General features: G+C 40.0%; 1 protein-coding gene across 6 annotated transcripts in view; it reads right to left on the minus strand.

The window, feature by feature from the left end:
* ZHX1 (zinc fingers and homeoboxes 1) overlaps nt 1-24,576 on the minus strand; it is a 29,078-nt gene that overhangs the window by 3,311 nt on the left and 1,191 nt on the right. For 2 of the 6 annotated variants that reach the window (XM_052787217.1, XM_052787218.1), the window contains exons 2-3: nt 24,391-24,496; nt 4,110-7,479 (exon numbers count right to left, since the gene is read on the minus strand). In XM_052787217.1, the coding sequence (XP_052643177.1) occupies nt 4,638-7,262 (2,625 nt within the window). In that variant the 5' untranslated portion in view covers nt 7,263-7,479; nt 24,391-24,496 and the 3' untranslated portion in view covers nt 4,110-4,637. Of the gene's footprint in view, nt 1-4,109; nt 7,480-8,815; nt 8,838-17,271; nt 17,409-24,390; nt 24,502-24,576 lie in introns of those variants that run through there. The other 4 variants (XM_052787216.1, XM_052787215.1, XM_052787220.1 and 1 more) reach the window with 3 other exon arrangements.

The following is a 24,576-nucleotide window of genomic DNA, read 5'->3' on the forward strand; positions in this document are numbered from 1 at the left end:
TCTAATCATGAGGTACTAGATATCTTTCCTCTCCTCTGCTTTCAAAAGAAAGCAGAGATTTCTAAGTGCTAAAAATGCAATACTTTACTTGTTCTGTCAGAACAGCAAGAGTAAAACTTGGTTTGCTTATCAACTTTTAGGTAAGTGAATTCTGCAGGGCAAGCAAAAGTCAAGAGCCTTCAAGCTTCTGCATTTTCACTTCTTTCCACTTCTTACAAGCCAGCACTCTGTTAGTTCATTCAAACCTCCAGGGAGGAATAGGTCTGACTTTCTTTTTACAACAAACACTAGCCTTGGGGTCATTGAGAGGCTGATACTGGGAAGACAGCATTGTGTGCTCTTTCACTGTACTCAGAAGCAAGAGCAAAACATGCCATGAAGCAGCATGATATAGTAATGGTGGATGCCTCACCCGGTTGTGACACCGCTTGCTTTCTTTTAGCCCTTCTCTTTCTCCATTCTGGCACAGAATTATCTTTATTCTCTCTTTAGCTGAATTCCAGACACAGCAGTAACTAACATCATCAGATCAGGTACTCCTGGCAGAAACAGCAGATGAAGAGGAAAGCTCTACCTTAGCTCTAAAGGAACTGGTGCTCACAGCTGAATTCTGAAACAGTGCTCCCAACAAAGACTGAGAACAAATCAGCTACCTAAAGGTAAGATCTGAGCAAGATCAAAGAGCTTCTTCATCTCACTGTCAGTGACAATCACTGAAGCCTGGCTCATAACTAGCTCACACCTGAGAGGTGAAGCTCCACAGAAATACAGAAAACATACCACAGGCTCATCTACATGCAGTTCTTCACTGAGCAGGGAAATCAACAAAACCTCACATGGACACTCACCCCAGACATACTTTCTTGCCCCTTCCCTCCCCACTGTCAACATAGCTCAGTCCAGTGGCTTCCAAAACACGCTGCAGGTGTGCATAAGCTACAAGAAGGAGCCAGGCTGCAAGGGCACACTGCTGATGAGCACAGCAATGCTCAGATTCATCATAAATGAAGACACTTGCTGATATGCCTAAGTTCAGGAAGTTTCCTGTATGTAACTGGTAGAATGAAAAGGCATTGTATCCTCTCCACCCACCAGGAGATTTCTGTTTCTCTCAGGTGACTATATAGCATGCCTTGGGCACGTAGGTAAGGAGCAGCAGCCTAAGGTTGGCCGAAATGAATCTGAGCTAAACCACTGTTACCAATAGCTTTGAGTTCCCCCCAGCCACGACCACTATTCACAGATAAAGCAGACCAGCATGCTGACAGCTCTTTCCAATGCTTCTCCTGTCAGTCCTGATGCCGGAGGCCTCCAGAAGGAGTTTCCCTCTCTCCCAGTATGCAGTGCAAATATACACATGCTGTAAACATGAAATAAACTGGTAATTAATGGACTCTGTTCAAACAGAAATAACAGACAGATTATGAGCAATAATGAATGCATATAACTGCTGTCTCCAGGCTGAACCCACCCAGATTTTTCTCATCCTTGGCCCAACTGAAAGGCTTAAAACGTGCATATAGCTGAAAGGAAATGTGGGTACTCTGCATCTCTCATTAGCTGACCCACAGCACGTGGTTTAATTTTAATTTTATATTCTGCAAAGAGGTGATGTTTGTCAGTGGACTGTAAATACAATTATAACCAGTGGAATACATGGAACTGTAGTATTTACAACAACTGAAAATCTGGCCCAGTATACGTCAGCCACCATCTCTGACCATTTTACTGAAAGAAGATGTCCAATCCAACTATATTTAGTCTGATAAACAATGTATTTCCTCTTCCTGTGTTTTTCAGACCAGATGTGCTAAGGCCTACCATTGTAGCCGAGTGTTATTTAACAGAACACTGCCAAAATGGAAAATTTCCCAGTTTAATCATATAATTAACTTGAATCTTTATTTTTTCCCATCTTTTAAAGAAGGTCTGATTTAATGCTAACCTAAATGCAGTCTCTGCTAACAAAAAATGGAGATGTTTATTTGGACAGGTTGCTTGGGCGAGGTATTTTTTTTTGTTTTGTTTAAAAGAAAATTAATTCTGGGTCAACCTTAAGGATTAAGGCAACTCCAGATTTTGCTTGCTAGAAGCATATTCCCAAGGATTTTAAGAATTTGCTTTAATATTTTTGGAAACTTAAAAATAGCATCTCTTTCCCTACTAGCTTTGTCCTTTCCCACTCAGCAAGCACTGATTTTTGACCCTGTATTCCCAGCAGAGCTTGAAGCTGACACGAGCCTTTGTTGTATCTGCTGGCATCTACAACAGCCTCATCCACACCATTACCAGCCAAACAAGAAGACCTCCCAACCACATGTAGCACTCAATGCTGAAAAGGCCAGATCCTGATCTCTCTTACACCACCGCACATCCAGAGTCATAAGCGCTCCAATGAAATACGCTGACAACACAGTGTTGCTTCTCCCCCACCCCAAAGTTAAACTGAGGGATTCTTGGCTAGTCTTCTCTAGCACCACTGGCCACTTTGCGCCTCACCGATTTGAGTCTTGGAAGCCAGGAAATAGTTTTGTCATCAAATCCGTGTCACACACAAAAAGCCATTGCCTTTTTCTTTCCTGCAATCTCAAAACAGTCAGAAGAGCTCACCCTGGTAAATGGCTTTCACACAGAACATCCTCCTGCAACTCAGGCAGCCTGTTCAATCTGGGAGCAGAAGCGCAGCTACAAGTGTCCAGAGAGGAAGGTGAGTTAACAGCATTTTTTGGCAGACATTATACCCTTTCTTGCTTTCACCTAGGTTTCACCCACAATCCAGTATGGAAAACAGATCTAACATGGACTCCTCTGCTTCAGAAAATCATGACTAAAAGGACTTTCTTGGTCTTTTGACAAGTTATCACAGTGAGGAAGAAAGAGTAATTCCAGATTAGGTTCTTGGAAATGTGGAAACATTAGGACACGTTTTCTCTACACTAATCTGTCTCTCATTGGTCATCAAATGCAGAAGCCGAGGACACATTTTCTCTACACTACTCTGTCTCTCATTGGTCATCAAATGCAGAAGCCTACAGAGAAGATGCTGACAAATGTGCAAAAGGAGATTGCTAGTATCCTTTCTGTTAGTGCCAATGTAAAAGCAGACAATGCTGGTGACAGCAGCACTGATTCATCATCATCTTTTCACATCTAAATATAAAGTAGCTTACCCCTAAAAAAATGCAGACCGACAGTAGCAAGAACACAAACTACTCTTCCTCAGAGTACCAGTTCTCTAGGATGCCAGACATCTGCCTAAACTAACTTCTGTGAATTTGGCCCATTGTTTTTAAGTTGCTAATTCAAGCTCAGTAGAGTTCAATGTCTTGAGACTAAATGGCTTTTTTTTTTTTCCTGTTTTAAAGACACTTATTCAAGATGTAGATGTTTTGTATCAGATTAAACTACTTCTGGAGTTCACTTCAGGTAGATCAAACAACCTCTGAAAATAAGTGCATTCACCCAGCAGTCCTAAGAACAATTAGCATAGTGGCAAGCGCAATCTGTTAGGATGAAATTAGGTTAAACTTGTGCACAAATCATTCCACTGGGCTATTGCTGAAGAACAATTAAACACTAGTGTGTTTATCATTCCTAAGCATCTAAAAGCCATATAATTTTTTTTTTTTGAGAATTAAACATCATGTCATTGCTACAGCTTACTTGAAAATCTATCTTACTAGCACCCGAAGACACTTTTCGTCTCTGTATCTGTGTATTCTTACAAAACCCTAAGCAACTCTGAACAACTTTTAGGCAGTTTCCACTTCACGTTTACCTTAAAATTCAGTGTAAGATTTCAAGAAATTATTCTTTTTAGCTAGAAATATACATACTTTTCTTACCATTTCCAACAAAGGAAAGAATGCTCAAGCTAGAAACAAATGTTACGATTAACTGCATCAAGTCTGTCAGGCATTTAAATTAAACTGATGTAGGATACACTGATTAAATGTAACGAAAAGCATCTTCTAGCATTAGACTCATTCAGTTAGCTCATAATTATCAACAAGGAACATTTCAGCACAAGTTCTGTAAACCCAAAACACTCTGAAGACACGCAAAAGGTGCCAATATCACCTTATTTTCTTAAACCAAGCAATCCTCACCCCTAGGTTCATTGATTCCTTTGTCACACTTTTCCCCTTCTCTTTTGTTTTCAACTCTTTCCTTAAGAAATAAACCCAGGCCTTGAAACCTTTCAGGTGAAGCGATGTTTGCAAAAAGAGGTTTTTGTATTTTCCTCCTTCATGAGCAGGCAATGTTCTCCTACATCAACAAAAAAAGTGTCTGGTTTTTTTTGGAATTAAACAACATAAGGCAATTAAATATTGAGAAGCAGTCACGTGAATGATGAACATGAACCTTCCCATCGGTAATGTGGAAGAGGAGGAGCCGAACTGGATCTGATTTATAACCCCACGTCCTAGGCTAGGCCTGAGGATGTCCATCTCTTGTAGCAAGGAAGCAAATAGTTGTTGCCTGCACAGGTAGCACCTTGCCCATGTTCTTTTAGGTGGAAGGAAGATGCTAAGCAGGTGCTTACTAAACTGAAGGCCACAAAAAATCACTTGGCTCTTCACCATAACATCAAACCTAATTAATAGGTTTTTGGCCCCCAAATCCCAAATTGCACGTCAATCTGATTTTGAAAGTTTACGCTTAACATGTCGGGGGGGTTCCCAAGTATCACTATCATCCGTTTCTTCCTCATCTTCCTGATCTTCCAGCATTTCGTCTTCCTCCTCGTTCTCATCAAACAGCTCTATTCCAAGTTCTAATCTTCTTTGCCTTTCTGCAAACCACTCTCTGACCTGCTCATATCCCATGTGAGATTTGGCTACTAGTTCATCGAGGTCTTGCTCATTAAGGAATTTGTGCTTCATATAGTAGTCCTTCAGGATTGCTGTTCCAGTTTTGAATTTTATGACAGACACACCTCTGTCCCAGCAATTTAACCTCTTGCTTCCCCGAGGCCTCCCCCGAGGCCTCCCTCTCCCCCTCCCTTTTGGTCTTCCTCTCCCTCTCTTTCTTGCAAAGCCTTGGCCATTCAGACTGTTTGCATTGGCGCTCTGGTAATAATAATACCATTTCAATCCACCATTTTTCCAGGCATACCGAGTATCTCCAAACCAGCTCACAATTTCTGATCTTGGGAGCCCAGTTTCTTCTGCTAGCTTGTTGTATTCTTGTGGAGATGGCCACTGAGTACGGACAAAGGAACTTTTAAGCATGTGCAACTGCTCTGGTGATTTTTTGCCTATTTTGCTTGAAGTAGAACACCCTGATTTTGCTCCTGCTGCTCCATCTCCCACAGATGTTTCTCCAGCCTCTTCTTTTGAGCTGCCAACATTGCTCTCACTCAAGTCAGCTCTCTCTTCCTTTGAGACATTTGATTTTCTTCTTTCTGTAAACCAGGCATCAATCTCTCTCCTGGTCAGTTTGGTTTGGGCTCTTAACCTATTCATCTCTTCATCAGTAAGGACAGGGTTATTAAGAAAACTTGCTTGGAGGACTTGCAGCTGTTCAGCAGTCTTCTCTTTGAATTTCTGTGGGGTGAAATCAGGAAAAGCGCTCCACGATGACTTGCTCTGTGGAGTGACTCCCGTTGGAGACTCATTCATTTCATCGCTTGAATCAATAACAATGGTGGCACACGAATCACTGTTGAGATGAATCCCATGATTATTCTTTGAGTTTCTCTGATTGTAGCGTGTATCGCTGAACCATTTTTTGATCTCTCCTTTAGTCAGGCCCGTTATTTTCATAAGTCTAACAATTTCTGAATCTTGAGGAAACTGATTTTTAAGGTAGCTGACTTTCAATTCTGCCAGCTGTTCCTTAGTTTTTTTTGCTCGGATGCCGAAGGAGTCAGGATTCATCAGTGTGGATTCATTTTTGATAGGCTGAGGGGCTGGAACGGCAGCTACTTGTTTGGTTTCTGCAATAGGCTGAGCAGTGTGAATCTGACTCTTCTGTAACTGTGTTTGGTTTGGGACTCCCGCTACAGTCAAAGCTATTGGGGCTGTTACTGGTAACGTATTTGCACCTGCAACTTGAGTGAGAACAAGCCCTGGTTGACCAACTATTTGGCATGTCTGTAAAATTGAAGGTAAACCATTGCTAGCGGCGGAAATGTGTGCTGGAATAACAGTAATTGTCTGTGGCACAGTATGCACTGTGCCATTAAATTGTTTCCTCCTTGCTTCCTCCACTTCCTCTGGCGTCCAACTCACACCGTGTTTCAGACGCTGCGCAGAAAACCATATTTTAATCTGTTCCTCTGTGTACTTAGCTTGAGTGGAAAGAACAGTGATTTCCGACATGGTTGGATATGGGAATTTGTTGTAGGTGTTAAGCAAAAGAGGATTGTTATCCAAAGCAGTGTTATAGGCTGGAATGCTATTTACAGGTATTAGGACTTTTGGAATCAGGTTTGAGTTCTGTGGAGCTGTAACAGCTGTTATAACCTGTGCCACTCCAGGCTGAAGAACTGGTGCTGGAGTCACTACTGCACTAGCCACATCTGCTGCACTGCAAACAACTGAATGGCTTGCTTTTGACTCAGAAACTGCTGGTGGTGGGTTTTCTACTACTTCTTCAGAGTTTGGCTCATTTTCAGCTCCCTTTTCTTCACCAGGAATGTCATCAACTACATTGTGGAAAACAGCGATACGTTTACTCTCGGTTTTGTTTTTCATCATTTTCATAATAGGAGTTTTGCTAATTGAGATCCCTGATGAGGACACCTCAGAGGAGTCGGCCTGTTCAGCATTTTCTTCTCTAACAAAACTCCCATCAAAAGTGAGATCGTTTACTGTTTGTTCAAAGATTGTCTGATTATTACGTTTCACCATGGTCAATTTAAAATTATCCTCTCCAGGGTGGTACTTCAAATTATGTTCTGAGAGAGCATCGTATCTTTTGGTGAGAAAATTGCATTCTACACAAACATAGGATGAATTTAACACTACATTGGGATGTTCTGAATCTACATGAAAAGTAAACATATTGAGATCTGGAGTTTGAAAAGTACAGTATTTACACTCATAACCACCTTCTACTTTACTTGTATTTTTCTGATTGTCTGAATCCACATACTCATGAACATCCTCATCACTTGTTACGCTCTCTGCTGTAGGGTTATCTGCTGGCGTGAGTATAGGTGGTCCTTCCTCCAAGTCTGATACCATTTCTAGATCCGGATCCTGCTCGTTGGCTAAGACCATGCACGGTGTTGTTGATTTTCGTTTACTTGCCATGCCTGTTATGTGAAAATGATACTGACTGGTCAGATACAGACTTAGCTTCAAGCTCTTCTTGATTAGTAATAATGGCTTTCGGTACTTCAAGTCAGTTCTTGTAAAGTCTCAACATTTATCCCATTAGCAGCTTTTCTTTTGTAGTGCAATCAGATTAAAAATAGATAGTTGAGGATGAAATGTTGAGACACACTGTTTTAAAGTCCACATCCACCACCTGTAGCAAAGAAGAGACAGGGGAATTAGTTCAATTTAAAGAGTAACTTCTATTCTGCTACATATTTTGGCTTAAGGTAATTCAGTCCTTTGGGTTTCAATCTGCCACTGCCATCCCCTGAAACCAGCAGACCCATTCCAAACAGAGTTACTCGAAGCTAGGTTAAGAAAGGCAAAATCCAATCCACTTATTACAGGCTGAAATTTGTTTTAGTTTTTGTCAATGCACTAAAAGGCATAAAACACAGGATGGTGTAAACCAGGTAATTTTCTGTTTCCCTTTCTTCAGAAGCCTTTTTCTTTGCACAATGCTAGGTCAGTTGTCCTACATAATTTTTGCATTCTTGCGTTTGGACTGCTTTGCCTATGGTATGACAACTTCTCTCGACTGCCTTGTGAGCTCAAGTCCTTCCTATCACAAACTTGACCCCAGTATGACATCTCCACTACTGACTCAGTCATGTCTTTCATGTCAGAGGTTGTGAAGGGTCCCAGAAAAGGCAGGCTTAGAGTCTTTTTCTATTGCATTATATATGCAAACATGAACATGTGCAGGGCCTTTCTCCCAAGTCTGAAAACAGGCAAAACAATGCCTTTTTAAGGCACTTTGACAGACAAAAGATGACTATCCTTTCTTCCTAGCTCCCCAAATGTCATTCTCCAATTGAAGACCAATCCCAAACCAATAAGTTGATTGCTAGCACATGGCAATTAACTAAAATCTGTTTTCATGCCTCTATGCATTAACAGGGACATGACTGATTGTGTGAACTGTACCAGAGAGAAAAAACATTAAAGACTGATATAGCAAGCAGAAGCCAAACAAAATTAGGTATTTTCTGTTTAGAACTCCTTTGTCCATTTCTAAGAAAAACAAAAGTACCACCAAATAAATTTAAGGCCTACGGAAATTCAGAGAATAAATAAAATCTTAAATAGCATAGACTGGAGTGAATTTTATCCCACAGGGACCACAACTAGTCTGTTGGAAATGATGCACAAACTTCTGCAGAGGGTTATAAACTCCGTAATAGTTTTCTTCTTGAAATAAAATCAGTCACTGATTTCCCATACCAGAAATCCCATAGGTACATGAATTTTTAGACAGTGGAATATCATCTACTTCCCAAAGTGGGGGCATGCTCAAGTTCAAGGGGAATACTCAGTAGCTGTTTCAGAAGGTTTAGAAAGGGTAACAGGTTAAAACAGCATGTAACAGGTTAAAAACAGAAGGCCAGCTTTGTTGATGACAAAGTCTTAAAGGAAAAAGAACAGTGTAAAAGGAAGAAAGGCAGTTACAAGATAATGGGAAGGGGAAAAGAAATACTACTTTTCACCGTATGGTAAGATGGTTCTTTCTTTTTGATTATGGGAAGGCAGAGGCTGTGGGTAAGAAGGAAGATAAATAATTCTTAGCTTCACATTTTTTCTTTAGGCAAAAGACAGAAGTGTTCATCAATAGCTGCCACTCATTGCTGCTCCATAAGCTCTGTTTCTGAAACTGTGTGCCTTACCTCACTTTTCCATAAAAATCCTCCCCAAATGCTTTTAACAGTCACACTCTGCACTACTTCTGTGCTTACAACCAAAGTGCACAGCCTGATGTGAGAGGCTTTTTATGCCAAGGATACAGTTACACGGCATTAAAGACACTGACAATGCTCAATAAATCGTGGGTAATCATCATTCTGGGATCACAATTATTTAATAGTACTGAAGTTGAAAGATACCCTTCTTCCACAAGTTAATGCTGGCAGTCTGTAAAACTGCACAGAAGTGTAAAAGATACTTATTTTAATGTATGTACAATGTATTGCAGGCCATCTCATTTATCTTTGCAGTGAGAGAACCATGAAGCAAAGCTAAATGGATCTGTTTGTCTCCGGGTCCTGAGGGACAAGAGGTAGACCATTATTAAGCGTACTGCTTCTCTATGGGGCTAGAGGGCTCTTGACAAAAGACAGACAACTGCCAAGACTCAATGTTGAGCAATGCTCTGGGGGAAGAGCTGGGTGGTATTACCTAATCTTTCTGCGATCTTGACTAAAATTTCAAAAATGCCAGAAATGCCCATTTTCAAAAGCTACTTAACAGCTAGTTTTGCTGACTGAAGTAGCAGTTCGAAAAGTGACTGCAGTACTCTGCAGTACCTCATCCCTAGCACAGCACATAGGACCTATATGCAGGGCAGCCTGACTGAGCGTAAGGGCTTGCTGAGGGTCCTGCTCTGAGATGGCAGAGAGCACAAGTGAAAGCAACATTTGACCTGACATGCAGTATTGAAGCACGCTTGAAATAAGACTGGAGATAATAAATAAAATGGGAAACCTGTCCAACAAATCTGTGTTTTTCTCCAGTGCCCTCATTCACCCAATAGTGTTCACAGTGCCTGTAAGCCTACAGGTCCACGTGCAATTGCATCACTTACAGCCTTTTAGCTAAATCTCTGTATCACATCTCTGTTTGCTGTGGTTCAGTTTCGGTCACGGCACACAGGCAGATTATCCTATCCCTCCACTGTTTACCAACAGAGCAATAGATTTCTTTGATGCAAGCAGGTCTCAGAAAAAGAAAGCTGCATCTATGCTCTTCTGACTATGCTATGTAAGATGTGTTCGTTTTTTTAAAGGATGTTGTGATTTCAAAACTCTGTTTAATTCAGGGCTATGAAGAGCTACACCAGCATTCACTAAAATCTCAACAAAGCGAGATGCTTGCAACCCTTCCTAGCCTTCTTTCCTCCACAGACTTTACAGAAACCTCCGTTCCCTTCTCTTTGGTGCTAATGGGATTATTCCATCTGTAGCACCCTACCTGACACGTTCTCTCCGTTTACCAGGAGATTAGGAAAACTCACACTCAAGTAGTTTATCAAACCAATTATGCATCACCCTTGTACTTCAGTTCTTCTGAAACACCTCTCCTGTACTGCTCACAAGAATGCCATGCGGGACCTTGCTGTGTGTCTTGACTTCAGTAAAGTTTGCAACATCCCATTCCAGTAGGCCAATTACTGCAGCAAAAAATGAAATGAGATTGGCTTGAGATAGTCTGGTTTTGACAAATCCACCATTTTAAGAACCTTGTTACAATTCTCTAGGTTCTTACAGACTGATTTTTAGTAAATTCTTCCTGTATTGTCCTGGCAATGAAGATCTGTTAACCAATCTGTGATTTCCTACATGTTCTCCTCCACTGCTCATGCCTCTCCCTCATTTAAGACCAGGTACTATGCTTGCCTGTCTCAAGTCCTCTGAGACCTCCTCCCATCCTCCATGAATTCCTGAAGATCATCACTAATATTTCAGAGATTGCTTTGGCTTGTCCCTTACATACTTTACCATCAAATACATGAGTTAATATTGTTTAAGATTTTCTATTTTTATCCGGACTGTATTATATCCCTCACTGTTAATATTGACATTATATTGTGCAATTGGTTTTGTAATGAAATATTCCAGGTGTTTGCTTTATGTCAAAAGCAGCATTTTTCAATGAAAGAATCTGGAGAGAAAATTTCAATTAGTTGCACTCTTAATCTCCCAAGACATTCATCACTGAAATCTCCTTCTGTAATTTTACCTCAGATTTTCATACAACTGACATTCCTAGCAAAACCAGCCCATGTAACAGACATTTTTCCAGGAACAAAAAAGTATGCCTGCACTTACTTTTTATGAAGGTCCAGGATCTTAGATTTTATCTTTGGGCAGGCAATTGCTCAGGACACTGCTCTTCAGAAACAGACCATAAACAGTTGATAATCCCAATTCATTAATAATTATATTAAGACCGATTTATTCTCTGGAGTGGAATTCAGCATTTAAAGTTGTCTCTATAGCAGATTTGGATAAAGATTTATATAAATATTTTCTAAATGCAGGCAGAAACCTTCTGCCCCTTTGATCATAGTTTGAGAAGGAAAAGACAAAGGGTTGACAACAGAAGACACACGTAAAAGAATCTGTTTCTAGCACAAATTTTTTACCCACCTCTTCCTTCCCTCCCCCAAACAGGAGTAGCTGATGCAGCAAGAAAATAAATGAGTTTACAGAAAGTGTTCACTGTGTGTTCAGGTTGTATGCTTTATGAAAAGGCATTTCTCCCTGCTTGCTGTATGACACTTCCATCCAGTGTGCAGGAAAAGCATGCCAACAAAAAATCCAAAGCCAAATAATGTGATTTTAAGAATATGCACAAACAGGGTGGCTCAGGACAAGATGAAGCAATAGACACTGCTCCCAACTTTTAAAATCACCTAGATTACAAATTGCCTACCATCTCTCTCAACACAGAAAATGTCGTTTTGTCTTCTCCTTATAGCATCTCATTAATCCATGACAATATGCAATTGTTGATCCTTTGTTTAGCTTCCTTCTAACTATGACCATTTATTCAGAGTAGATGTATCCATGTCAAAAACTATTCTGCACAGAGCTCAGTGTAGGCTAATCTGCTCTGATCTGTGGTGCCTCTCAGTGAGGAGGGTGAAGGACTTTGTTTTATAGTGCCATTTTCTTCAGTTGCTCATTATCCGCAACATTCAGAGGGCATTACTGCTTGTGACTCCAAAATAAAGCCACATCTCTATCTAAACCCTGCAATATTCACATTTGATCCCTATTTTAAAATGAGGTCTGGTTCTAATTCAACACGGGAGCGAAACTTGTCAAACTGATTTCAGCAAGACTTCACGTGTGCTACAAACATTAGGGTCCTTGCTGCATTACAATTTGTAATGAGGGAGGCAAGTACCAAAAGCTACTGTATTGCCTGCCCACACACAGCTTCAGGGTATGCCAAAGCCAGATCCGTGCTGGAGCACTGGGAAGCTGACATGAGGCCCAGTGGAAGCTGAAAGGAGCCTGCCACAGGACATGTGACTAGACTTTCTCAGTTACCTCCCATCCCCACTGATTTTAATGGGTAATGAGCAGGTTCCATCAAAATAAACTTCAGAATTTCAGGCCAGAAGTGGCCAGTAAATGACCTAGATTATCTTCCTCTGTTATATCCCTCAGGTACCTCTACAGTGAGCACAGTAACCTGTGCCACTGCTCTTGACACACAAAGCCATAACCAGTTTTTATGTCTGATCATATAGAAGCTACTGACCAAACATGACAAGTACTTAACAATCACGGGTGCAGTGATGAAGAAGTACCTTTAACATATATGGTGCGTGTCTCTGCTCCTCAGTCACATAAGCACGTATTTTCTACGTGATTTGGTCACCTTGGCAGCTAAACCTCACACAGGCAGGTTTTTGGGGGTTTTTTTGACCTCTAGAGTGTTCAATTCAAATTGTGAGCACTCAGTACTTTTAACATCAGACATCTCTGCAGGATTGTTCTTGAAAGTGAGTATCAGGCTTAGGTAAATGCTTAATCATACCCAATAAAATGGCAGCAGAGTTAGGGATACTGTTTTTGCATAGTTACAGCTCTGTTTTGTTTTGCTTGCTGTGCTGTTACATAGAAAAAGGAAAGGAGGAAGAGATAAATTATTGACATGAAAAGATTTTTAAATGTGCTTTGGGTTGAATAAACATTTAATTCAACCCCCAAAATGTTTCATATTGGCTTTAAAAAAAAAAACAAACCAGTAAAGAATTATTATTTTAAAAACCATTTATCAAGAAAGGTTCTCCTTAAAACATCAAAACAAAAGGTTTTATTCTCCTGGGATTTCCTTTAAAATGAAACAATCTGGCACAGACATGATTTCACAAAATGTTCCTTTTGACTTGAATCTGTATTTTCTTTTTTCCCAGGCGAAAAATTTATAGAGACCTTTGTTTTCCCAGGCCCTAGTCTAGCACTGGAAGTACAAGACCTTCCTTTCACTTCCCGAAGTTCATGTCCCCAGACACCTTTTAGCTTCTTCAGAGACCAAAGCAGCAGTCCTACAGATGGTCTCCTTTGCTAGATAGCCCAACTCATTCTCTAATCATCCCTCGTGCTATACAGGAACCCCCGCGCTTTTAAAGGTGACACAGCTCAGCACAGATTGTCTCGCTCTCCTCTCCCCCTCCTCCATTGATGGCAACTAACTGTACGTGCCCTTGTCACATTGGAAACCAGATTTCAAATCAGCTGCTATGTGCTTTCATTAATATTTGCCTGTCACTGTAGCAAAATGGTATCTTTTCAACAGCAGTTAACAGTATTGGGAGGGCTCTACCCTTAAAGAAGGGGGACTAGATCTCAAGGCTTACCAGCTCCCAACACTTTCATACCTCCTGCTAAGCCAGTGGCATCTGCAGGAGCGCAAGAAGCAGCAGCAGTTTAAGGACTGTGTTGATGCATGCCAATACAATAACCCAGATAGACGGAGGATGACAATCCATTTAATACAGGTGGTTTAAAGCAGCCTGCAAGTGTGCATGACAGGCATAAAAGCATGATCCAAGAGCAGGTAACAAAACATCCTGCAAATTCTGCCTTGGATACAAAAAGGTAGTGATACCTTATGACTCATAATTCTGCCATTTTTTTTTTTCTCTAAACAGTGGAATGCATTTCTCAGACCTCAGGGGTAGATCCTTGCGAAATTTCAAGTTCCTATGTCAAATCCCTGAGGCACAGAGCTGGTCAGAAAAAGAAAGATAATATGGCTTTTACACTGAGATTGCCTCTCTTCCTCTCCTTGCCTCCCTCCTCACTCTGTTGATTTTGCTCTTGAACCTGCTGAATGTTCCCCCAAAACTCAATGAACAGAAAACAAAAGCAGCCTCCAAATAGAAACAATGTGTGAGAAATTCTCATTTCAACGATCCTAAGAAACTGAAACAAGTACTTAGAATGGACTCACCAGGTAACATTAATATGCACTGCTGCATGCTCCACATGTACATGCAGACTTGCATACACCAGGATACAGACCCATAATTTAAGTAACTTGTAAAGGATCCCCAAATACTTGAAATAAATGTATAAACCCAGTGTTTGTATGAGCCAGTGTTTTATGAATGAGGAAAAAGCAAGGACTTGGAGTGTCACTTGAAAAGCAAAAAAAATTACAGTTCTATTGCATGGACCTAGGTTAGTGCACGTCAAGGTGAAGACTTTAAGGCACATTATCAAGACCGCAACTACTCTTTAAAGCTTCCTCTACCACTTAGGCCACCACGGGCTTTTGCTCACATGTGCTTCCTCAGAACCTCTTCTGCATGCCCCAGACCCACCTGCTTCCCACCCCATGCCCTCCTTAAAGCCTCCTCCAGCCTCTTAGGTCTGCTACAACTTTCTGAGAAGATCAAGAAGTGCAGAGTGCATTAAGAAGTCCTTTATTTCATTTGCCACATGATTTGCTTTTCCACTTAAGACGTAAAAAATGTGCCTTCGGAGCTGATAAAGGTTAAAGGTTTTTTAAAGTTTTTTTTTTTAATGTGACTCCAGAATGCTTCCAGTGTCATATAACAGCTTTACAATTTTAAGCTGAATCACATAAACTAAGGACAGACAAAACCAAGAATTCACCTAGTCCCTACTGACAGACTTCTCCATACTGGAGGGATGCATAAAAATCTTGTGTTCATGCTTGCAAGCACAGCTGATCTTACAGAAGTTCTTCAGGATGTTATCCTCTGACCTGATACAACCAACGCTGGTCATGCAGCAGCACTTTCACAACAGAAATAAAACACTTAAGCTTCCCTCTCCATATTCACGGTACTTGGTCACTGCCATTAAGTGGAAGTACTCCCAGGGCAGCACTAAATTACTGCCAGGACTAGGGTAAGACTGTCAAGCTAGCTCAGGTTTACCTGCCTGTCACTGCAACAGCAACATAATCTTGGTCTGCTACAGATGTACATTACTTTTGAGGTGTGATTAGAGTAAGAGCATCTCAGCGCCGGCGAGGGACTGCAACCAGTTGTCTGGAGAGGTTGTGGAGATCTACTCGGAACTTTTAAGGCACTTCCTACTTGGAAGTTTTTAAAACTTAGTGACACCCTGAACAACCCTATTTATCTTCACAGTTAACTTTGCTTTGAGCAGGAGGCTGGACTAGATGATCTCCAGAAGTCCCTTCTATTCTAATTTTTCTCCCCGAGATTTTGGGATGTTTCAGCTTATAACTAAAAGGAAGGAGGGTAGCCCAAGCTGCCTGCATAAACACTCTCTGCAGGTCTGAACTATCTAGTAAAATACCACTGTGTACCAAGTTAACCTTTGCAAAAAGCAAAGCATTTTTATTTGCAACTGACCTGACTCCACCCCCCTGCTGAGTACTGTACTGTACTCCTTAGATGCTCCCGCTGATTCCTGTGGGAGATGATGTCTTATCCTGTGTGTGACAAAGACTGATCCCCCCTCTGCCCTCCACCATCATGCATTCACAGAGTGGATAAACATTGTTTACTGCCAATCAGCCCAGTGACAAAAAAACGTAAAAGACAGGGGACTATAGAGCCTTCCAAGTATAACGTGGAATAAAAAGCTGAATCTCGAAGTATGGTCACCCGCAGAAGTCAGAGAGATACATGACTTGTGTACTCAAGTTACCACACAGTAACGAACGGTCTTGAAGAGTCAGCAGACTAGAACAAATACCTCAGCCCATGGCACAGAGACCAGGAGGTTTGCAGCTACCATATTTAACATGTTCTACTTCACAAGCGCTGCTGACCTTGGAGCCCAGCAGTAGCCTGATGTTGTCCCACACTGCTCCTGGCTCACGTAAATGAAGGCCTTCCACGCAGCAGCGAAGTAACCCAGCAAGAATCATCAAGTTTTTCACCAGACTGGTTCCCTGTGCCACTGTTATCCAGGCTGACACCCCAAACTTTGACTGTGAACCTCACTTCTGTGACTTAACTTTCCATCAGACACATGACCCCTCTCCTAACTACTCAGAAGCCTGCTTGAGAGGACAACCCCCACTTTGGGAGCCACTGGCTGAGTGAAGCTGGAGGCTGCACCTTTTGCCCTGTTCTGCTGGAGCTGCCTGTCTTGTAAGCAACTCTTGCAGGAGAAACACAAACCTCCAATGTTCAGTCCTGGCAGGGAAGCAAGAGAAAAGATTACCGAAAAAAGACTACCCAGTTTCATTTTTGGTCTCCCATGTACTAGTATAATGGTGGAAAATTAGCACAACAGGATTTAAGTGGAAAGTATGTAGTTAACTAAAACACTGTACTTAAAATGAATAGCTGTGAGGCTGCTTTCTTCTTTTTTGCATTAGATTTAAACACCATTAAAAAATCGGATTAGTTCTGTTTTAAAATATATAGGTAGTTTAAAGCTGCATAAATATCCTAGGGTCAAAATCATACTCTCACTGATTTAAATGAGAATGGGCAGTAGAATTGTATTTAAAAATACTGTATGTCTTGATAAAAACACATTTAAGAAGCAACAGAAAAGCCTAAAAAAAATTACACAGCACAAAACAGGACAGCATTAGAGTTGGGGAGGAAGGAAGAGAAGAATCAGTATTATGTTTAAACCTCCTAGTATTCAGAGTAGGAAAATCAAAAGCAGTTTTAGTCAGAAACACTTTGTTAATTTACATTAATGTTTCAAGAACACAGTGAACACATTCCCTCATATAACACCTATCTGATTTACCAACGTTAAGAGCACTGATGACTGCCTGAAGTACTGTTCTAACTGTAAACAGGTAAGTTTTTATTAATGGGATAAAAGCACTGAGAAAAAAAAAAAAATCAGTATTAAACCGGACAGTTTTAGTTCATGTAATTTTTTTTTTAGAAGCATGCTGTCTTAGTTAACCAAGTTGGAAATTCTTAGTGAAAACACTGAATTAGTGGTAGTCAGTGACTAACCTTACGGACAGACATTCACTTTGTAGACATCTGCACTGAGTGAAGATAAGAATTATTTTCTGATAGACAGAAGTGTCCTGCCTCAAAGTTGAAAAAGCAGGCCAGGTTGTTTTCCATGCAAGATCTCCAATTCAGGTTTGAGCATGAGCTCTGCCAGGGCTAAAATCTTAACAGACATGGATACGTCATCACAGAAATATCATCACAGGTTTAATCTAGTAAGTATAAAAAAAGTATCATATTTTGTCTCATACATCTACAGGTTTAAAAAAAAAAAAAGTCGTGCTTGAATAAATGTATTTTTAGATATTCTACACATTTACAGTAGTTTAATTAATAATACAGACATGTTATGCTGTTTAGGGGAATTTTTAATTAAATTTTAATTTCCAACCAAATGCAGTTTGACATAAATTGGGAATAACAGGAACTAATCATTATCTAAAAAACAAGATATGCATAATTCACTATTTTCTAAGAAAATGATGAAGAGTAAAAATCAATAATCTGAGTGAGTGTATGTTGAGATAAAGGACTGATAAAATAAACACTCACCGATTATCATTTATCCATTTACAAAACAAAATTTTGCAAACTACCACAATATCAAACAATGAGAATCATTTGCCATTTATGAAAGTTATCAAAAGCACAAATGCAAATCAAGATTAGAAGAAATAATTTAAATCAAGATTCCCTACATGCAGATTTAAACTGTGATTAGATCACCTATTTTAAACCATTTTGATTTTTATCAATTATTCCAGTTCCCATATATTAGGATTGTTTTTGAATTAATGCATTAGTTAAATGATATCTGGGGGGACACAGGGTAATACAAAGAATGGTAAGGAGAGGCAAGATGAACATGTTTACTGTCATTATTAAATCAACCAAATTAGAAGAGCCCAGGATACGACTGGGGTGTGGTACTCAAAGAGAATGTTTATGAGACCGTCCAAGTTTAGCATAAGAGAATAGGCAGGCCTGGAAACCCCATGGGAATAAGATGCATCTGTTGTTGTAGGCAGCCCCAGCAAAATGTTACTGGTTCACTAGCCTGGGGCAAGCTTTTTTTTTTCCTTTCCCTTTTTTGACAGCCAAGTACAATATTAGCTTGCTTTTTTTTTTTTTTTTTTCCTTGCCATCATCAAGCTGAGGCCGGCTGAGAATATTTTGTGTCTAGACTAATAAATGTTTGTAAGGATTTTGCAAGACTGGTTTATGGGAACAGAATCCCCTTTTTGTTTTTCTGCTGGAAAAAGCAGCATTAAAAGCAAATGAGCACCATCATGCATTTGTTTTAAATTGCATATTACAGCACTGCTATTTTGTGTGCAATCAATACATAATTTGGAAGAAAAATGCTTTTAAAATTCAAAGCTATCCCTGAGCAGCTAAGGTTCTCTTGGAAACTGAAGGAGGAGTCTGAAATTATTGTTCTTTTGTTTGCATCCCCCAGTGGGAAAGGCAGCACACAACTAGAAACCACTGTGCTTTGAGGCAGCATGAATCATTAGGAATAAAGATCAACCCCCCTTCATTTAAACATTAGATATTAAAACTGAATCTAGGACAAAGGTAAACTAAACAGACTCTTTCCTTCCCAAGCAGTTACCGGGTTAAATAAAATATCAAAGGGACTATATAAATCTTGTAACTTCCTCTACTGAAATAAAAAGATACTTGTATTTTGCAAAACATGGCCTGTCCGGATCCCAATTACAAGCACCAACTTAATCAGTGGAAATTACTGGGATATGTATGGGCCAAAACCTACATTTTCTTTTTAATATTTGTTTTGGAGGGCGGGGTATCTGAAGATGAAATGGCTGACTGAGCTTTTTATTTCATTGCTTTGGGTGGAAATGACTGAATCTTTCCACACAAGGTAGTGCAAAGAAGCCCCAACCCTCCAGCAAGCTCGCACCCTCAGCCCCTCTCTCCCGAGAGACAGCTAGTTCTCTGCAGCACCCAGGCTTAAACGTTGCCTGGTAAGGAAGAGGGCTCCTGTTCAGTAGTTCACAGGCAGTAACTTTATGAGGATTACATCCAGAAACAGGATATTCACTCATACAAAAAAGCATATATCTGCAAATTCTGCCCTTAGAACTAGCTTGTGCCCAGATGCATCTGGCCTAAACTGCAGTAAAAGTATTGCTCACTCTTCATCAGTAAGCATGTGTGACCACAGAGTACGGTGTTTGCACCGTCATCATCCAAGCAAATATTAATACATTGGAAAGCTTTCAAAGCAAAGGATTCTGAAGTAAAATTTCAGTGTATTCAGTAACGTAAAACTTCTCCCTCTCTGAACATTATATACGATGATTAATACATGTATTTCTAAGGATATGCACATGTGTCTCTTTACTATGTGTGGAAAGAGTAAACTTACTTTACTTCAACATTACTTTTTTTTCTCACCTCTTCCCTCCTTTCCACGAAAGAAACAAACAGCTGGTATTAACAAGGCTTTATTTTTCCCCTGGAGGAACCCAATAACTAGAGAATAAAAAAAAAAAAAAAAAGCCACCCTACCTGTCAAGAATCAGATTTAAAATGGATGTTTGTGGACTGTAAGATAAAACACCTGAAGTTGCAATCATTTCACAAAAAAAAAAAGTCTCCTTCCATCTTAAATTACTTCTTTTAATGAAATAAAAAAAATCAGTTCTCTACTCACCCACAAACTCCTCCAACAAATTTAAGTAAAACGTATTAAGAAGTCAAATTTGAAAAACACTCGTAAGATACAAGGAGTAAAGCTGTGTAGGGTTTGCATCATATTTTAACAGATACCTACAATGCCAGCAGGGATCTTGTATGGGCACCAATTCCTCAAAATGATCCATACACAAAAAACTTGAATTCACGTGACGCTCCAGGTATGACGAACCTTTTGTCAGACCAGATCCCCACTGAGAAGTTTGAAGGACAGAGAGCCGTAAGTATTCAACACTGCAAACAAGGCTGGACATTGTGCAGTGCTGAATGCTCAAAAAATTCCACCAAAGCTACAAATGTGTTCTCTTGCTGAGAAACCTACTAAGAAACAGAAATGCCCGAGTCTTCACGCTTGCTCCACCTAGCTCACTTGGCAACTGCTGCCAAGCACCTAACTACTCCTGATACAGCTCTAACTGATGTTGCTGAAGGCGGCTGACCTATGTATAAAAAGGCAGTATTCTCCTACTCTGAAAGCATTCTGAAGATTAACTAGGAACCTGGACTTTTTGAAGAAGCACACAGCTGTAACTACAGTTTTAACTACCAGTCTTCTACAGCCCAGGTAGTAATAATTGTTCTTTCCTGACACCCCATTGTGTCCCCTTTACTCTTTTTAGGACATAAAACTTTCCTAGATCTCATTTTGACCTAACGACCAAAACAGATCCTTACACCCTGTGCACAGAGCCAGTAGGAGAGTTTTAAAATCCATGGCATTTTGATATACGAAGCACGTCTTTCCATTGTAACACAGGGAGGAAGGCAATCATGTTAGCGCCATGTTTTGGTTAGGCTAATACACCTCAATTTTTAGGAAAGGCAAACTTAAGACACCTCTACCAAGATTGCCTCAGACTATACAAACATACATTTCCATCTGTGAAGTTCTTAGCACCTTTGTAAGGTAAGACAATGTTAAAATAATCACACTCCTAACCTATAAAACAAGGATTCAAGCCTTAAAAACTATATAAAATGATTGCCTAATTCACAGTATTCATTGTAAGCTAACAGCTATTTCCCATCCAATATATGTGGTTCATAAGATGCTTTGAAGATTCAGAGTGCTGAACATGTGGAACTTTTACCGTAACCATTAGAAAGTTCAAAAGCTCATTTCTGTCCTTCTGTCTGGTGGGGTGAATTTGGCGCTCACAGTGCTCACAGAATGAGGCTGGCTTTGCCAAACAGCGAGGGCTGGCGTTATGCATGCCTCATTACACAGTTCTGTCTGCCCACTGTTTAAACAAAACTGCCAGCCTTCAAGGCTTGCTTGAGCAACGACTTCAAATTGTGGGTCCCCTGGCAGCATGTTAAATTCCTTCAACTCCTAGTGAGACCAACAGATAAGGAAGGTGAGCAGCAGATTGCAAAATGCCACTGGGGAAGGCCAAGTTGCATGGAGTGAACCTAAAATACCAAACTCGCTTTCTTAAATGGCTCCAAACACAATTTGAAGCCTGTTCTTTGGAAGTTGAATATATTGAGCTCCTTTAGACCTGTTAGGCAGAAGCAGAGGTCATGCCGCTAAAGGATGTTTGCAACTTTAAATTCTTTGCTATCTTCGATGTCATTTAAGTAGTGCAAAAAGTAGCATTCAAAGTTTTTTACCATTTTCCCTAAAGGTTCCCCCATCAAGCCACATCCGTTCCTCTTTTAGTTGTCAGCAATTTTGCTAGCTTCTGTGCTTTAGCACAATACCGCTCTTTTTATAATTTTAATGGTATAATAAATGTACTCTAGATTCCAGTTCTTGCCCCTTTAGATCATACTCTTTTTCACTGAATTCCATTAACATTTACTATGATCTCAAAGCTCTTAAGGATAAAAGAGTGGTACACATCTTCCCACAAGCAACAACAGCAGACTTTTGCTCAAATTGGGCTGACTTCTGAAGCTGGTTAGAAAGGATCCACTGGTAGTAGAGATACGGTTCTATGAAATATGTTACAGTTCACTGAATTCTGAAGGACATGAAAAAGACTTGAGCGGACCTTCTGAAGTTCCTTTCAGTTCCTTGACAGAAAGACAACAGAACTGGAAATGAACCATCAGTTAAAGTGATGCAAGGCACAGAATTATGAAATGCCATCTGGCTGGCACAGGATAAGGAAATGTATCATTTTTGGTGGCTTCCACCTCCACAGAAAAAGAAACAACTGTTTATGCAGCAAAGTGGTTTGAGTATTCGGGAAGGTCCTGAACTAGCCACAAAAAAAAAAAAAAAAAAAAAAAAAAAAAGAGAAAACAGGAAAGAATATGAATTGGAATAAAGACAATAAATTGGAATTAATAATACTACTATTAATAATGCTGAAAACACGTCATCATATCCCTCTGAAAGCCTGAAGAAAAAAGTTGCTTTAATGCCTAATTTGACAATATTAGAAACTTAAATAGTAACAACAGAAAATTGTATTCTTATAGGTATTCAACAAAGGTGATGCTACTGACACGTAGTGGGGAGATACATGAGTAGAACACTAAGATCACCATTGCTGCCTATTTAGGAAATAGCAAGTAAACAAAAGAAAAAGGGGAAATGGTACTATATTGAAAATTGAATCACTTGTTTACAAGTCACTGACAACTCAGAGGAGAACCATCTTGGACATTTATGGATCAATGACCACGCATCTAAAGCGGAAGGAGAGGGAATATTGACCATTAATACACAGAAGAGAACAGCACGTCCATGCACTCAGCTAAAAATGCTCAAAACCTTCCCTCATGCCATGACCCCAAAACTGTCATCACATAGGACTTTAATTCAATAAACAGACACTGAAAAGGCCTTTCTGTAATTTCTGCAACAGGATTTCTAAAAATTAGAAAACATAAAAATACTGAATTTGACACCATGGAATTCTTGACTAGACCTCAGCTTGTCAGATAAAGAGAAACTGATCAACAAAATAAAGATTAGCCACAGCTTAGCTACAAGTGATTATGCCTTGGTTATATTTATTATGTGCACACAGAATAAAACCCAGTTTATATGTACATGGTGCTTTAACAGTTCCAGTTTCATGAAGGTGGAAAAAGTCCTGAACTCAGACTTGAGGAAAGAATCTGACTTCAAAGATATATGACTATTTTTTAAATATGACTCTTCTAAAGTCACACTCGAGCAAAAGGGTCACCAATGTTAATCATAACTAGATGAAAAAGTTGACCAAAATTTAATCCTTCCCCTCAGACTACATATAAACAAATGGGGGAAAAAACAAGGGGAAAGCTCAGGGATAGCAGTAAGCTTAAGTGAAATGCTATAGACTGCTCAGTGAAGCAAAAGACACAAGCAACAGTCTTTTCGGTAGATTAGGAACAAAAGGAATCCTAATAATAGTACAAAGTCCATTATTTGACAGAAATTCTTCAGTACCAAGAAATCTACAAAAGGCAGAACTGTTCAACACAGAGCTCTAACAGTCTCCAGTGATATATTGGTACACAGTGATAAATATTGTCTATTCCAATAATAACCAACAGTGATAAATGACAGCAATTAAGTCTAGACGCCAGGACACTGGATCCAGCTAAAGCATGCACAGGTCATCAAGGGTGTTGCAAGAGAGGAAATAATCCAAAAGAGTCATAAGAAAAATTAAGAGAGTAGAAAAGCATGTCTCACAAAGAAAAGCTCTACCTCAAACTGCTGTGTTTTACAAAGATAAGTTTGGGGACAATCACAGTATACACACACGTTACCCAAATGTGATAGCAGAGGGCTTTTCAGTCTAGCAAATATAGAAAACCCACTAGCCTGAAGTTAAAAGCAAATCATTTCAATTATAAAAAATGGCATCTACTTCTCATCGGCTCAGGGGAATTCACTTAACAACACAAGTGAAATAGACTGCCTTGCTGGCAATGTCTAAAGACGGTAACAAAAGGGTTTTCTAAATGATGCGTGCTTGCTCAAAGAGGTAGTAATTCAGGGCAGTCCTCTAGTTTGCATCACGCAGGTTGTTTTAAACAGGGTTTCTGTAAGTACTCACAAGCTTTCTTTTTTTTTGCGCGAAATCCTTCTAAGCGAAAACAAACAAAAGGCAGACTGCTGGTCAAAACCAACAGCACAGCTTTTAAAATTCCTCTTTCATTCCTACCTTTAATGGAACATTTGTTTCCATGTAACAAGTTTCATGACAAAATCCACTTTTTATTTATACAATGTTTATACGCACTTTGACATGCCCAATATGCTCTCTGTACATCTCTACTTTAAAAATAAGTGGCACCTATTCCAGCTGGCAGACCAAGAGACATCTCAGCCTTCGCTATTTTACATGACACTTTGTGCAAAGTAAACTTCTCCATCCTTCCGTTAACTATTTAACCTACCAGAAAGTCCAAGCAGCTCATAAATAAAGCACAAGTGGTACCTACCAGATAATGTTCACTATTGCAGATACTCTGAGCCCTTTCAGAGATCCAGAACTGCCTCCATTACATGGTTTATTGAAGTCGGTGTTGATCTCCAGTGCTGCACATCCTGATCTAGGGGAGAGCCGAGGGTCAGAACGCACCCCAAAACCCAGACACCCCCAGAAGAGTAAACCAGACATCTTCCTA

Source organism: Harpia harpyja, chromosome 5 (genome assembly GCF_026419915.1).
Source record: "Harpia harpyja isolate bHarHar1 chromosome 5, bHarHar1 primary haplotype, whole genome shotgun sequence".
NCBI classification, from domain to species: Eukaryota; Metazoa; Chordata; class Aves; order Accipitriformes; family Accipitridae; genus Harpia; species Harpia harpyja.